At 36.9% G+C, this 17,218-nt stretch overlaps 1 protein-coding gene across 3 annotated transcripts in view; it reads right to left on the bottom strand.

The window, feature by feature from the left end:
- Nucleotides 1–17,218, bottom strand: part of pleca (plectin a) — a 110,370-nt gene that overhangs the window by 82,108 nt on the left and 11,044 nt on the right. For 2 of the 3 annotated variants that reach the window (XM_058378329.1, XM_058378330.1), the window contains exon 4: nt 15,877–16,072. In XM_058378329.1, the coding sequence (XP_058234312.1) occupies nt 15,877–16,072 (196 nt within the window). Of the gene's footprint in view, nt 1–6,507; nt 6,754–15,876; nt 16,073–17,218 lie in introns of those variants that run through there. The other variant, XM_058378335.1, reaches the window with a different exon arrangement.

Genomic DNA, 17,218 nt, shown 5'->3' with positions numbered 1-17,218 from the left:
ATGTTGGTGTGTTGAAGCAACTGATTAGTTGTGTGTCCTAAGGTAATATATATTGCAAGTGTAGTGTAATTTTATTTTGTTATTTGTTATTATTATTACAAAAACTTTGTCACTTTAGCATCATGCCTCATATATAAACCTGATATATTTATTAATACATAATACTGCCGTTTATTTACTGGTGCATGAAATATGGCTCATGTGAGCTAATCTGCCTAGATAATGATGTCTCCCAACTGAATAAACATACTTGTTAGTACAGCGCAAGGAATTACACTTGATAACCACACGCCTCTTTTGTGTTGTGCTGTAACTAAGAAACTATGTTTCTTGTCATAAAGTACACTATTGAAGGAACACAGATCACTCTTCCACATCACGGTCAACAATTTGAAGAGTTACAGGAATGCATGGTGTCATAGTGACAGCAATCACAAACCTCGGAAAGCGTTTTGAACCTGGGGACACCAACGCGCCAGGCAAGCAATATGAGCACTCACTGTGTGTCTCACTGAATGACTAATGAAAAACCAGGAAAGAAAAATAAATATCTGTTCCTCTACAAAAGGTCAAAAGGAGGGTGATATCACATTTCACACTTACATTCAGTTCTTCCAATTATCTGATATGAGAAAGAATGGAAATCCATAAACTTTTCAACGGTTTAATAAAATGATGATATTTATGAAATAGAGTGAATTGGTGAAAATGAAAAAAATTATATGTGAAGACAGAGAAGGGAGAGAAGGCAAGCTGTTGTGTATGAATCCCACATTTCCATCTCAATTTGAATTAGTCATTATATTATTTATTTTACTTATGTCCAATATTAAAACAGTGATCAAACTTAAATATGTATAATAATATGCATTGTTCCACCCCTTAGAGAAGGCCAACATATGCAGAAGAAAAAGAAGAAGAAAACAGATGAAAAAAATCATTAGCATTTACCAGGAAAAGATGTCTGAATTAAATCTTATGTCATATAATTGAAACCTTATATAGTTTTACCCAAAGCTGTTACTAGTTGTAATCGGATGCCTTTGTATTCTGTAGCATTAAACATTTGTCTTCACTGGAACCCTTGTTCCAGCATGACAAAGAGTAAGCTCAATGAACACACGGTTTGCTAAGCTTGGGTTGGAAGATGTTGTATTAAGTAGCCGGCACAGAGCCTCCTTGGCTGACACCAGTGCCTGACTTCACTACTGCTCCTAGCCACGCTCCAAAAGCTAGCAGAAAGCCTTTCCAGAGGTTACAGCAATGAAGACAACATCTGGAATGTGATGTTCACCAAGCAAACATGGTTGCCAGGGTCAGTTGTCCACAAACATTTGACTATCTAGTGTATATTTAAATAATCTCAGTATATTTAATGATGTATTAATATGTACCTAAAGACACGTATAGACTTATAGTGTCCTTTTACAAGAAAGGCTATGCATAGATCAAGCAGCATTATGCTAACTATAACTGGTTCATGGCATGCTTTAGACCTCATATATATTTATGAATACTCGTTCCTGTACGTGCTGTGATAGATGTATGAAGACACTCTTAAATTGTGAGGTTGTATTTCAGGAAACAAATTCCACTGGCACATTACATGGAGGGAGTGGACTGCTCTCGAGCTCAAGCCAGTGAGGGCTTAATGAGAGAATTTGATTTAGAATAGAATATTTTACCATCATGTGCTTACACACAGTTATTTCACATTCCCCAGAACTCCTGCTTGATTTGCTGATAACCTGGTGTGACCTGTTTTATTTGCAGCAAACTAAAAAGCATAATATAATAAGTCTTGAACTGTAAGTATGTCTGATTCAGTGCTCCTGGAGATCGGTCTACTGAAATCGTGACATAAAATGATTATATAAAATATAACAGAGTTTAAAAGATTATTCATATAAGTATAAAGAATTTTTATAAAGTCAAGCCCTAATGATCTGGGGTATTATTATAATGTTAGAAAGTGAACGTTTCTACACATAAGCCTATGCTGTTCCTTTGTTCAAGCATTTTTAAGCCCAGCAGCCAAGACTGAGACTTAATCTGATTCAATTTACAATTAGATGGCTTTCTTAAATAGCAGAGCAGTTTAATGTTGGTCCTGAAACCATGTGCTAGACACATTTCATGCTGAGTTTGACTACATAATATGTGTGGTAGCAAGGGAAAACCCTTCACTTTGACATTTTCAACTATATATATTTCTAAAAACAACAGGCTTTCTAAAATGTTTCTCTTTTGCCTGCATGTCAACCACAAGCAAGTTCTAGTATTTTACAGTCTGCTTTTCCCTAAAAGTTACACTGCATTTATTTATATACTGCATTTCATTCCAACTGTGGCAAAGGGACACCATGGACAATGATGGTATCTGATTACAAACTGAATAGATTAGGCTTATGTCATATTCAACAACTGGATCAAAGCGCGGCATGCAAAATAAGAATCAGTCATCTGATCTACACATGTTGAAGTTAGACTTTCCAAAAACTGTCAGTAATCATGTGTCTGACCTATAGTAATGGTCATATATTTGATTTGAAGCCAAGATAAGATTAGCCATCTTAAAATATGGAGAAATTCATGGAATGGAATCTGAATTATAAAAAAGTGCCCCATGCGTCTGAATCTTATGAACCTATAAGAAGGTTATGAAAGTGAGGAGTGGCAGTCTGGAAATTATGGTTTCTTGGAGTGTATTATTAACTATTAAATGTCCATGAGTAAGAGAAAAAGCATTTTAGCATTTTAAAAGCAAAGATCAATCAAGTGCTTAGAGGCCATCGGTCTGTCAAAGCTAACCCCGCTGTAAGTATGACATACATAAACTATAGTAATCTCCTTTTATTTAGTCTGCTCTGTTAACACTGGATGTGACCTCATCTATTTGACTGATCTGAACCATTTCACACTCCTAAGTGAACACAGACTTCTGTGAGAGCATACCATGACTCCGATTCTTCAGATAGGCAGGTCAGAGCAAGTCGAGGTCAGAGGTCATCTCCTGTTTTCAGTATAGCAGATGTGGCAGGATGGAGAGGCAGTGAGAGTGAGGGGTTCATGCAGCTTCAAAAAGACGTTCATGAAAACTGACACTGTGCATCTGTGTGAGTGTGTGTGGGGGGGGGGGGTGCTCAAAAAAAATATCCATTAGATGTATGGGCTCTTTGACGAATAAAAGTTGAGTGAATTGGGGGAGGATGTGAATGACTTTTAGACTAGTTGGTAATAGATGCAGAAATTTTTTAATAGAGTCAACTATTTGTTCAGTCAACTACATCACAGTGAAAAGTAATAAAAAGTAATGCGGCTTGATGAGAAACTAAGTTACTGTTGATTATTTTCCTCTTATACTACAGCAATTTGCAAAGATTTAATTTTTTTATTCATTATAGAAAGGCATGTCATACTTTGCATCTTAATCACATCTTATGTTGTGGAAGTCAGGTCCTGGTATGACATATTATTGAAGCTATAAACACTCTTTTCTTCACCAGACTTCTATCTCAAGAAGTTAATAAGAAAATAAAATTAGCTTTTGAAGGTACAGAGAAACCAGGAAGCCCACTTTACTGAATACTGCACTAAAACCTGATACTACTTACATATGTGTTAAATAAATGTCTTTTCTGCTTACAGCTTAAAGCTTCGCCATATTTACATTTACATTTATGGTATTTGGCAGACTTGCATTTGAAGTCTCTATCAATGAATTCATCAAGAATAATGATTGTATGTTTTTCTTTTTTAAAATAAGTCCACATTTTTCTGTTCACTTTGAGGTATAAATTATTCAACAAGTCTTTGTGAATGAATAAATTCTATGTATTGAATATTTCGGGCATCTGTGAAGTTGCTCCCCTGTTACCGTAGATATTTGTTTTATTTTACGCCCACTTCCCTCTGTTCTGGTTTATTCTGGTACGAGTTTTTTCTAAATGAGGTACATATGAGGTTGTGAACAATCTGATTCACTTTAAGGTTCCATGTAGTGGCCTTGTAACTGTTTTAAGTCTTCATGGTCTTACTGAAGGCTGAAGCATATAACAGTAAAGTTAATCAACAGCAAATATGCATCATTTGGGTTATTTAGACATAGCATTTATAATGTTTATTATCATATCATTTCAACTGCAGAAAAACTGTGATTGACAATTTCACACTGCCTCTACCGAGTTTCTTAGTTTCAGGCTTCTATTTACATTTTCTGTCCCGGAAATTAGTGCTGCCTCCAGCCAGAACAAAGCTGAACAGAAAAGCTGAATGTACATGCAGTTTCATAAGATGGAGTGAATTTGGAAAGGGAAAGCTTGTCATGCTTTTATCCGTTTATCTTCAGTAAGTACATTATTCTGGCCATGGTAGCAGTGGATCTGGAGCCTATACTGGGAACACCAGTTGCAACATGGGAATACACCTCCAATCGGATGCCAGTCCATTACAGTGGACCATATGTACACACATTCACATAAGTCTGTGCATCATATTAGAAGAAGAAGAGGGCAAGAAGCCTTTATTATGGCTAAGTGGAATTCTTTTCTTTGCATATCCCAGCTGATGAAGTTGTGGTCAGAGCAAAGAGGCAGTTATGATACAGCTCCCCTGGAGCAGGGAGGGTTAAGGGCCTTGCTCAATTGCCCAACAGTGGAGCTTGGTGGTGCTGGGGCTTGAACCCTGATCTGCCAATCAACATGGTTTGTTGATTGGCAGATCAGGGTTCAAGCCCCAGCACCACCAAGCTCCACTGTTGGGCAATTGAGCAAGGACCTTAACCCTCCCTTAGCCTTAGCCACTTGAACCACCACTGCCTTGTTCTGTTTCTAAGTATTCATTAGGAAAAGATGTGTATACAAAGTGAAAGCATAAATCTGGAGTCAGATACATGCAACTTGTGCACGTTCTCCCACCAGCCTCCACTCTGCCCAACCAAGGACATAGCTTTGGTTTTAAAACCGAGCTGAAACAACCCCTGTGCAGCCAAATCTTTGCAGGGGATATTTGCTAATGTGTGCTCAAATCTTAAAATAGTTGACGTGATAGACTATTTTGTATATTAATTGAATCATTTTGTGGAAAAAAATAGATTATACCTTATTTCTTAAAGACGCATGACGTTTTTGGTCATGGCACCACAAAGTAACTATTTACATATTTGGAAAATAGCACCAAACCATCTTTTTGTAAAATACTATAATTTCTGCAGACAAAATGAAGAGAGCAGCTGGTAAATAGGCATAAAGTAAAATGTGTTTGGGAAGGAATAACTATCTTTTATTACTTGTTAATACAGCAAAGAAGATGGTCATCAGGGTCTGGTCATGACATATAGCTGGGAACAATAGTGATCAGTGATTTGTTGTTGGGAATGCTAGTGATCAGTCATTGGAAGCAACAGCGATCAGTGATTGGTTATAGGGAACAGTGATTGATATTTTTGGAACAATAACGAATCAGAGATTGATCCCTTAATGAGAACGCTAGGCAAACCACATTCGGGTAACTAGCAGCCATTCATTTTAAGTGGAACTGGATTTTGGGGAAATTACACTGATTATACACCGATTTGATCTTGGTCAGATACACAAAACATGTATATCATAACCTACACTGACTGGTAAGATTATTTTTTATTAACCAAAAGCTTATGCTAAATGTTATGGCTAAAAATGTTTTACACTGAAGATTACACTGGTGGGGCGAGTAGAGTTCCCGTCTGTGATCAAAAATTGGGCCGGTATTTATAGTCATCCCTCCATAGCTCCCAAGCTCCAGACAGGAACAGGTTTATGGGAAAGGGTAGCTCATCACTGACTATACGGACTGTTTAAATGATAACATAGATGATGATATAATTATAGATGATCAGATTAGTGTGATTAGTGTGAATTGGCTTCTTTATTCACCCAGTCAATGCATTCATGGCTGCCTTTGATCTGATTATATTATCACATTTTGTTCAAATGTCTTTCTGATGTTGGAAACAGATTTTGAACTAATGCTCAAAAGATGATCTTACACTCAGCAATAAAGAAACACTTCTTTACCAAGACTGTTAAGGCTTGTCATATATAGCCAATCACTTGCACAGCAGGTAAGTCATGTGTATATTACACATATCAAATTAAAGCATTCACAAGAAGCACAAAGCCAAGTAAACTGTTTGTAATCACACCTCCTAGCCAATTATGGTAGCCATCTGAAATAGAAAACATAAGGAGATTTGCCAGAATGAACTCATTAAAGCTCATCCAACTCAGTAAACCATGTGACTTGGTGCAACATATTGCATTGCAAGTGTTTCATGCAGCTTTGCTATCCTACACATCTGTGCAATTCAATATGGAATGACTTATCACCACACTGCTATGGGCCATATCATTTCCACAGGTATGCACTCCACACTCACACACACACACACACACATACACACACATACACACATACACACTCACACACAGTACTCTCACATGGGCTTAGAGAAGTTAGAGGCTGTAGTACCTTTGTATTTCTCTCTGACGTTCTCATAAGCTTGCACAAAGCACTGCTCCTCCACATGTCCAGGCAGGCTGGCTGGAGTATACATGGCCTTAAGGTCAGGGCAGCGCAAATGTCTTCCTTTTACTTTTCTCTTGTTCTCTGTCTCCTTCCTCACTCAGACGTCCCTCCCTGTCAGCAGGGCTGCATACAGACGAGTGTTTGCTTGTGTGTGTATGGTGTCCCCCTGCACTCACCCAACACTGAGTGTATGTGTGTGTGTGTGTTGCCGTTCACAGCATTGGCTTCCAATCCAGACCACCAGTACCACTCCCCTTCTAAGCTTGAGAAATACCAACCCACACTTACTCGCACACACACACACAGACACACACACACAGACCCTCCTTTTAAAGGCCCACACACTAGATCAGTGCACAGAGGTCTGATTTCTAAGAACAACTCTATCAAGGCCAGTCAGAAAGCAGACATAGATAAAGTCCATGTTAACCTCAAGAACACAAAAACGTATTACATGACTAACATGATCACAAATACTGATCACAAATGATGAATATTTATATAAAGACATAACAGAGGTTCTTGCACAAATTATACACCATCTACGAAAGAAGTATTGGCACCTTCAGTGAATATAAGCAAAAACGATAATATTGAATTATTAAAAAAATCTTTTAAAAAAATACATACAATAATTCACATATATTATAAATACTTGTTTTTCTCTATAAATATTCTAATAAAAAAACTTTTTTTTCCTGGATTCTCTCATTTGAAGATGTGGCACAATTATTGGCACCCATTAGGTAATATACATTTACATAAATATACATAAATTTATATGTCTCAACAAATCAACAGATTATGGAAGACTGTAGCTTAACAGAGATTTCCCATCATAGTGTTGGTGATTAGCTGACGATTTTAAAATCAACATTATACTCATTACAATGTGAGCTAGAATGCTAATCTCTCCACTACTTCAGCCATTCATCTCAGCTATGCTTCTACTCAAAGTGGAGGTTAAAAATTTTCAGCCCATTATTCAATCATTTATCTTTAAGCACAGTATTCAATCACTACAGTAAATACAGGAAAGCTAAGAACAAAATATTCAGTTGCTGTCACTGAGTATAAATATGAGGCTGCACACAGGTAACTTATATGTAACTTTATCTTCCATTACCAAATATAAACACAAGAAGCTTTCAACACAATATGTACAGATGGTTGTTCACAGGTGCAAGTTGGGTAACAGATATACAAAATACATGAGCAGATTAAGGCACAGTTAGCTGGAAATTTGCCAAAACAAAGGCACATAAACCAATGACAAGAAAGATGATGGTGAATAAGACGAGATCAAATATCAGTTAATATTTAGTTTAATAAAAAGTTCTGGTTGTCAAGATGTTGTCTCTATAACAACAAGCTAGTAATAATGTGTTGTGGTTAGCTGAGACCTAAACCTTTGGACATTAACTGCAAATAAGAAAGTGCCCAACATTTGGGGTTGGTTTTCTGATGATTTGGGGCTTGTTTTGCTGGTAGTGGCCGAGTGTTTATTGAAGTAACAGGATATTTTAACCTGGTAGACATTTCAATAATATATATCTTCATGTAGAAGTGCACACAATGATTTAGAAACTGATGTCCACACTAAAATTAGTTAGAGACGTTAGTTCAAAAGAAAATCTATTAAAAAAATCTCTTTACAATTACATATCTAAGCATTTTGGGGAAGCAAACAAGGTTCATTGTAATGGTTTGCAGTGGATTTCAGTGGACCAGCATTCAAGGAATGTACCTCCTACAACTGCGCATGTGACAAATAAACCTTTGAATCTTGATCTGTGTCACCACAGGGAATCTTAAATGGATGCTGTGACATACTCTGCCACCAAAATGAGGTTCAATTTTGAACTATTCTGAATTTTTAGATTGATATTAAATCTGACAGACATACAAATCGAACATATTATCAAGTGAGACTTTCTGAAAGGTTCTTGTCATCAAAAGTTAGAGGTTTACCTTGAAAATGGAATCTCACAGACTCTTCGGGACCCAACAAACAATATTCATTAACAAATGTTCAAACAGCCAGCTTGATATGCTTATGAGACAAAATGCTTTTTAATGCGTTACCAGCATTTATTCATTCACCTTTAGTAACTGTGTTATCCTATTCATAGTCACTGAGGTTTAAAAGCATTTGTTTATATTTAGAGCTTTAGGCACATGCTCTTATCCTAAGCAGTTTACATTTATACAACTGAGCATTTAAGAGACATGCTCAAGGGCCCAGCAGAGGCATGATGGAGCCAGGATTTGTACTCACAACCTTTCAACAAGTAGACCACCATTTTAACCACTCAGCTATGACAGTCTGGGACACAGAACAGTGACGAAGCAAGAAGTATTGCCACTTCACAGGAGTTACCACCCAAAAACACACCAGTAAGCAGATTCGCTTAAAAATAAATTGCCCCTAGTTATGAATGAGTTTAAGGAATGTGTGTACATGGTGCCCTGCAATAGACTGGTATCCCATCCAGGGTATATTTCTGCCTCAAGCCCATCATTCCCAGGATAAGCTCTGAGTCCCTAAATAGGCTCACAACCCTGGCCAGGATAGGGCAGTTCCCTAAAGTGAGTAAGTGAGAACTAACTATTTCTAAAGTACCACAAGCTGGTTCATACTGTACCATGACAATAACCCCAATTCAGAATGGGCAGGATTGTTCAAAAGTTTGGCAGCATTGGGCAAACTTTTAGCAGAAGGTGGATGGACTGGTCAAACTTTCTGCAGGAAAGTCAGGATTGATCAAATATTCAGCGGAAACAGGATGGACTGAATAAACTTTATGTGGGAATGGATGTGATTAGTCAAGATTTCTCTGAGAGCAACAGGGATTAGTCAAACTTCCTGCTGGAAAGGGAGGAACTGCTCAATCATTCTATGGGAATGTGTAGGATTGGAAAACATTTCTGAGCAGTTGGAAGGATTGGATAAACCTTCTGCAGGACAGGTCGAAAGTGTTTGTGGGAGCAATTGGAATTGGTTATTCCTTTGGAAGCAGGCATGAGTGGGACAGTCCTGTCCAACACCTCTATTAAACAATGCTCTATTCACTATTAACTCATTATCTCAAGCCTTAACTCATCATCTTTAAAGACTTTAGATAGAAGTGTTGTCCTGTGTAACTGAGGTTTGGAAAACGCACAATATAAGAAAAATGTGTGTAGAATTGTTTAGTGTACGTAACACTGACATAAAACTTTTAATTGAATTCTTTATAGGAATATGATATTTTCTCAGAAGATATATTTATAAAAAGAGAGAGAGAGAGAAAGAGAAAGAGAGAGAGATCTCCCTTGGGACAGAAACATTTCCATTTGGTAGAAAACTTATAGAGAATGTCATGTTTATATAAAGAATCTGAAGTTCCATGTCTCTGTTCCAATGTATCATACAGTGGACATTAGACTTCTGGAAAAAAATAAAGCAAGCCAACCGGCACATGTGGCAGCTTTCAGATATAAATGAAACACTCCCGAACAGCCTAATTATGCCTCATATATGTGTTTGTTTCAGCATTTCATAAAACTCTTGCCAAGTGTGGAGTAAAAACAGCTATTTGTGAGCTATTAATCAGTCAGAAATCCCATTAAACTGCTGTTGGCTGAGTCAAAAAAAAAAAAAAAAGATTTAATTCTACACGCCAATGTTCAGCCACTAAGGACCTATAGAGTCTCCTGGGTATTACCTCGAGCCAAGTCCGATCAGCATTTCAACTATCAGGCAGCAGCTTTGTTTTCCTTTAATGCATAGTGATGAGAAATGTTTTTCCAGTAGCTTTGGAAAACTTGACTTTGGAAAACTGACATGGCATGCCAAGTTTAACATAATAACTGGTTTTGTAAGCTAATTGGGGAGTATTTCATATTGGGATGTATTGATGCTATTTAACAAAAAAGAGCAATTTTAATGACAAGAAATAATTATGTAGGTGGTATGTTCTGAGATGCTAATCTCTACCACTGTACTATTGTAATGCAGTTGTATTAGGAATCAATTGCTATTAATCTTTCGGTATTAATAGTTTATATTCTTTTTATATATCATTCTATCTATATATCATTTTCCTTAAACACAGTTCCTTGATGGTTTGGTGGCTAAGGCTGCAACATTCTCACTGCTGCAGACTGGGTTTTATTCCAGGGCAGAGAACCAAACCCCAGGCTCTGTGGGTTGCACAAGCCAGTGTGCTCTCAGTGCCAGTCCCAAGCCCAGATAGAAATGTGAGGTGAAGCCAGAAGAACAACATATTCTTTACACACTGCATTTGAGAAAGGTGTGCTGCAGCTAAAACTATAAACTGAAAGCCATTGCAATGAAGGAAGTGCACAAACAGTTGAACTGGGCAACATTTACACAAATTTAAAAGGTCTGGTTGTAGTTTAACAGATTATTTATATGGTCTAAATCAAAGGCCTTCATAACCTTCAAAAGCAAAAGGTTTTCATTAGTTACTTTAGTTCAAATTAACCCAGAACATGCTCTTGGTACAATGACTTTAAAAGGTAAAATGATTTAAAAGCCCAGGTGGAAGCAGCTCTGAAAAGCAGCTACTGCACAAGCCAAGAACACTTATGGTTTAACCCTTTAATCCAAACCACATTTCTGCCCATTGAACACAGTTGTTTAAACTACTGACCTCATGTGGTGACTGCAAGTAACAAATTTGTACAAGTAACTCGAAAAAGCCTTAGCTACTGAAAAAAAAAACCCCAGAACAAAACACTGCTGGTTGTTCTGAATACATTGTAAATGATTTCCATTGGAAAATCATTAAGACCACAATCCTAGATTCATAAAAACAGCATCGAAGATTCATTAAAAATATGCATATAAAGATATACATAAAGGTAAAAGATTACATGCAGAGAGTAAATAATGAATAGGAAATTGATTAGGTATCTGGATTTTCATTACTTATCAATCATGGGTCAGGAGGCTATGGACCATAAAGTAATTTCCACATGACAGTATAAGTATTAACGTTATTTAAAATAATGAAGAATTTGTCTAAACCACAGTTTTCACACAGTCTCAGAGTTCCCCTTCTTTAAACACTTGTATCTTTTCCTTGCATTCATATTATTGAGGAAAATCTGATATCAACATTTCTTAAATGTAAACACAAAAGGAAATACAGAAAATAAACCACACGTGCCAAAACAACGGGAAATGTCTCATTGCTACATCTCCCATAAGGCAACCTGTTAAAAGGAGGAGCTGGTGAAGCTACTCAGCGCTTGTCTGTAACAGCACCAGAAGAAAAATTTCGCTGCCAACTTTAGCTGATAAGACATCAGCTACTGTGCTTGTCAGGGATGGCACAGAGAGAATACTGAATGCATGAAGGTATTGATATCTTGTGGCAGCTATGTGCAAGCAAGCACACAAGCAAGCAAGCAAGAAAGGAAGGAAGGAAGGAAGGAAGGAAGGAAGGAAGGAAGGAAGGAAGGAAGGAAGGAAGGAAGGAAGGAAGGAAGGAAGGAAGGAGGAAGGAAGGAAGGAAAAAGGAAGGAAGGAAGGAAAAAGGAAGGAAGGAAGGAAGGAAGGAAAGAAGGAAGGAAGGAAGGAAGGAAGGAAGGAAGGAGGAAGGAAGGAAGGAAAAAGGAAGGAAGGAAGGAAAAAGGAAGGAAGGAAGGAAGGAAAAAGGAAGGAAGGAAGAAAGGAAGGAAGGAAGGAAGGAAAAAGGAAGGAAGGAAGGAAGGAAGGAAGGAAGGAAGGAAGGAAGGAAGGAAGGAAGGAAGGAAGGAAGGAAGGAAGGAAGGAAAGAAAGAATGTTCTGTTCACTATATACTGTGGAGATCATTTAAAAAAAATAGGTTTTCTGACATGTCATAATTTTGAGGTCTACTGTAGACATTTAATCAATATAAATAATATATCTTATATTGATTACACCCAGTTAAATACAAAAAGATTCAAAAGTCTGTCAATGACTATGAATATCAATGTATTTATGAGATAAATGTTCATAGCTTACACTTTGGGGGATTATGGTTTGCCTAAAAAATCAAATTAAATAAAAAGAAATAAGATGTGGGGTGTGTAAGTGGGTGCATGAGCTGTGTTTTTAAGCTATGATATAAGCATGGTCCCCATTATTCCATTACATCACAGATCTGTGTGTGACATCTGACACTGATCTAAAACTGATATCCTCTTAGCAAATCTCAGCGAGACATCTTATTGAGCTGAGGTTTCCAAATTATGTGAAATTCAATCTAGCTATGAAATTAATACGGAGTCTACTCAGGTTTAAACAAAAAAGAAAAATGGGTCAGAGTGGCTGATTGTGGTTTAGGGTGATTTATATGAGCTGCTTCACTTTGTCCAAGAAAAGAAGAACAGTGTGTGACTGAATAATCACCATCATTCTTCAAGCGCAGGATGGTAGACTAGAGTGCAAATATTACACCATTCCTGTGTCTTGCACTCCCCACACACTTCATTACTCACACACAGCAGGTAAATAACCTTCACTAAGAAAACCCACCACTAAATAGCACTTACGGTAAAGGCTATGTCCATAGAGAGTGTTTTCTCACCTGTTAATTAATACTGAGGCTCTGAATGTTTATGTTTCTAAAGAATATCAGCAATAATTGGTATATTACCTGTGTGGTTTAGCACAAACAACCTAGTAGCTACTGTGTACTTCAAAATATGCCATATATAGTCTGTGTAGGATGAAACCTCGAAAGAATTTCAAGTAAGGAATAAAATAGAAAGCAGAATACTGGTAAAGAAAAATGAGCAATGACATGGTGGAGTGTTGAAATTTTATAAGCATTATGTTCTTCATATACACAAAAATGTGCCAAGATTTATCTATCTATCTATCTATCTATCTATCTATCTATCTATCTATCTATCTATCTATCTATCTATCTATCTATCTATCTATCTATCTATAAGGAAAAAAACTGAAAAAAAAAGAATTGATTATGATCCTGATTGGCGACTTCACACTCTCTTGCCAGTTGTAGCTGCTACATAAAATGATCTAGTCAAACTCTGTCAGCCAACACAGACCTAATGTAAGACAGTTCTCAATCTCTCCTCAAGAAAATGAAACAAATGAATTCTGCAGTCTGGAGCTGTCAGGGAAAGGCAACTCTGTAGGCAAATAAGAGACTGGCGCAACACCAAAGACAACATTCTCAGTAAACACATGCACACACACACACCTAGTGCCTACTGGCTTTTACACCATGCAGTACACTGTGCACACACAAAATACAGAGTCTGCTTACACAGGACAAGTTAAATACAGAATCGTACAAGAGATGTATGCTTTAGGTACATAATGTGCACATCCATGCCACCTCCATTCATTCATGCTAGCTGTTATGAAGGTCATTTTGAAATGTCTAGTATCAGCACATAAAAGTGGACAGGGGGTTCTAATTATGTACACATTTAATTACACTGTTCTAATAAGACACCAGGTTTAATATGAAACATTTATTATTACATATATAAGCCCTTACTTGTTAGAGCAGGTGTATAAGTTTACATGTTGTTGTTAGTTCTGTTGTCAGTCAGTTGAGACACCATTTTAGAAAAAGCCATCACTGAGGCTGCATCCAGGGCTGGAAAATACTTGAGTAACTTTACTTTGTTACTGTTATTTTGAACAATTTGTACTTTATTCAAATATTATTAAACTTGAAACCTTGTACTATCACTTAGTGCATGTTCAAGAGAGCACACACGCCTAATATACTCTTTTTTACTTCTTATATTTTTAAATATTCATATATCATTTGGCATTTCTCCTTTCTGTTTTTGTTTTTTAATAGTAAAAATTAAATTAAATTTTTAAAAAAAATCACCACCATATCTTAAGAAGTGAGTTACCTGCAAGATTGTAAGATTAGGTTGAGTTTGTCATTTATCTACCTTAATTTATCTATATTAAATTAGCTAGTATTCATCCAGCAAGCCAGATTCTATGTTTTCAGTTAATTTTGAGTTACCAGAATAATTTCATTATGACTGATTACTTAATTAATTAGCTAGCCATACACAGTTGGGCATGAGAATCCTGTGGTCAGCTCTTTTCATCCATTACAAAATATTTACATTTAACTCATGAATGCTTGGGTAGGATGATCCTCTGTGATCCTCTATAGATCTAAAAGTATGTGGTCACCATCACACCCATATGCATTTTTTTCTAAACTGTTGCCACAAAACTGAAAACACAAAAAAGAATGTCTTTTTAGGTCCAAGAAGACGTGGTTTACCAAGGCCGGTGTGGAAGAACTTGCCTGCACAGAGCCCCGATGTTAACCCCACTGAACACCTTTGTGATAACCAGGAACACCAGCTTTACATTAGGCCTTTTTGAAGGACATACACTACCAGTCAAAAGTTTGGACACACCTTTTAATTCAATGTTTTTTTGTTAAGGGATTTATTTTCTACATTCTAGAACAATACTGGAGATTTCAAAACTATGAAATAACACACATGGACTTAAGTAATCCATATGTAACAACAATAAAAAACAGTCAGTTGTTATTTTAAGACACGAAGGTCAGGTGTTCTGGAATAGTTCTTGCAAGAACAGTATTGTCAAGTTCATTTGCAAAACCCATCAAGCACCCTGATGAAACTGGCTCACATTAAGACCATCCCAGTAAAGCAAGACCAAAACTTACCTCTGCTGCAGAGGAGAAGTTCATTTAGAGTTACCAGCCTCAGAAATCACCAATTAACAGCACCTCAGATTAGAGCCGTTATGAAGGCTTTACAGAGCATCAGTAGCAGACATATCTCAATATCAACTGTTCAAAGGACATTATTGTGTATTTCGGCCGCCTTCAGCATTGTTTTACAATGTAGAAAGAAATAAACATCAGGAAAGACCATGGGATTAGAAGATGTGTCCAAACTTTTGACTGGTAGTGTACATCCCCAAACTTCTGTGCTTTTGTGGCTACAAATCCCCACTCTGTGTTCCAAAATCTAGCAATAAGCCCTCTCAGAAGATCTCAGAAGTCTCAAAAGACTTTTTACTTTTGCTAAAGCAGATTTTTTCCTTCATAAAACTTTTTATTAAGAAAAGTAAAAAAAAAACAAAAAAACTTTCACTTAAGTCCATCCCAAATCGTGTACTATTTGCAAAATAGTATGTCAAAATAATATACCAGCTTTCTTAAAGACTTACTTCTTGTAGAAGGTCATTTGTGTATGCTCAAGAGAAATAATGGGAATAGCATACAACCATGCAGTGTGTTTTACTGTACTGCAGCAGAAGCAGTACTCCGACTCAGACCACCTCTTACCTGCGATGCGGATGACTGCTCTCTCCGCGGGGTCCAGCACATCTCCAGATGCCGATTTAGAACGTTTGACACGTTGATGCTTGGGCAGATTCCAGGGCAGAGTGTCTCCAGGGAAGGTTGTGGAGCACAGCTCGCTCCTACCCTCCTCTGAAGCAGACCTCTCTCGGAGACGTGGGCGAGGAGTCACAGACATTTCCTGCAGCAAGTTTACAACAGAGTAAGACTTTTTGGTATACATGTGTTTTAAATATTTGCCACCAAGGTTTAGACAGCACTGTCATCAAAGTATTAGAGGGAATATGCATTGAAAGAACAATGTTCATGACTCCAGTACATTTCCAGAGACTTGTAGAGTCGATGCCAAAGTACACTCAGACTGTTCTGACAGCTTGCTGTGAGCTATAATGAGCTGACTCAGCAAATAAAAAAAAGGTGAAATATGCTTGGAAACACTTACAATACAGTTATACATCTAGAAAAATGAAGCCAAATAATTATCTTTCATTGGCACTGTGTGTAAGGTATATGCAACTAAATACTGTGTTTTTTTTACATCTTTCTGAAGTTTCAATTGTCAGTAGCCAATGCAAACTATCGCTTTTGGACTTATTAATGCATGTTGTTATATAGACGTATGGATATTTTTGCTTTTTTTGGTCTTTCATATAAATGAGCAAAAATATGCAAAATACGATGACACAAATTTCCCTCTCAGATAATCAGAGAACTACTCACTGTTAGTAAGTCTCAGCAGTATTTTCTCTCCAAAAAATTCAGCAATGTTATTTATTCTTAAAAATCATTTAAAATTAATGCTTATATAATGCCTGAAATTCTTTTCCAACAAATAGATGGTTGCATATTTGTACAAGTCAGGTAATGGACATAACAATACCACTATATATATAAATACCTCTGCCAGTAAACATTCACATAACATACAGTAACTCTTCAGAGATGGCTTCACTGAACATGGATTGTAGGGTGCCAATAATTTTGAAAACACTGCAATATACAAGACACATCATTTACAATTAAAACTATTCAGCACCCAGTCTCAAAAAATCACTTACTACATGCATTATTAATTTTCATTAAATGTGCCAATATTTATGGAAGTGACCGTAACATTTCCATTAGCGGGAAACATGGAGGCATGGGAGGAAGTCTTTTTTCCCCTTTTACGTAACTCCTAGAATAAATTAAAGATGGAAGGTGCTGAAAGAGGTGCTTTAGGCTTTTCATCCAAGACTCTGTTCAGAGCTATGAGACTGAGAGACAGTATGGCTTTCAAATTGTAGCTTACAACATACAGATGATAATAATAATATGCAGTAATTAG

This window comes from Hemibagrus wyckioides, linkage group LG24 (genome assembly GCF_019097595.1).
Source record: "Hemibagrus wyckioides isolate EC202008001 linkage group LG24, SWU_Hwy_1.0, whole genome shotgun sequence".
Taxonomy (NCBI): Eukaryota; Metazoa; Chordata; class Actinopteri; order Siluriformes; family Bagridae; genus Hemibagrus; species Hemibagrus wyckioides.
Note: the sequence above shows the minus strand (reverse complement) of the source record. Positions and strands in the feature narration are given on the sequence as shown.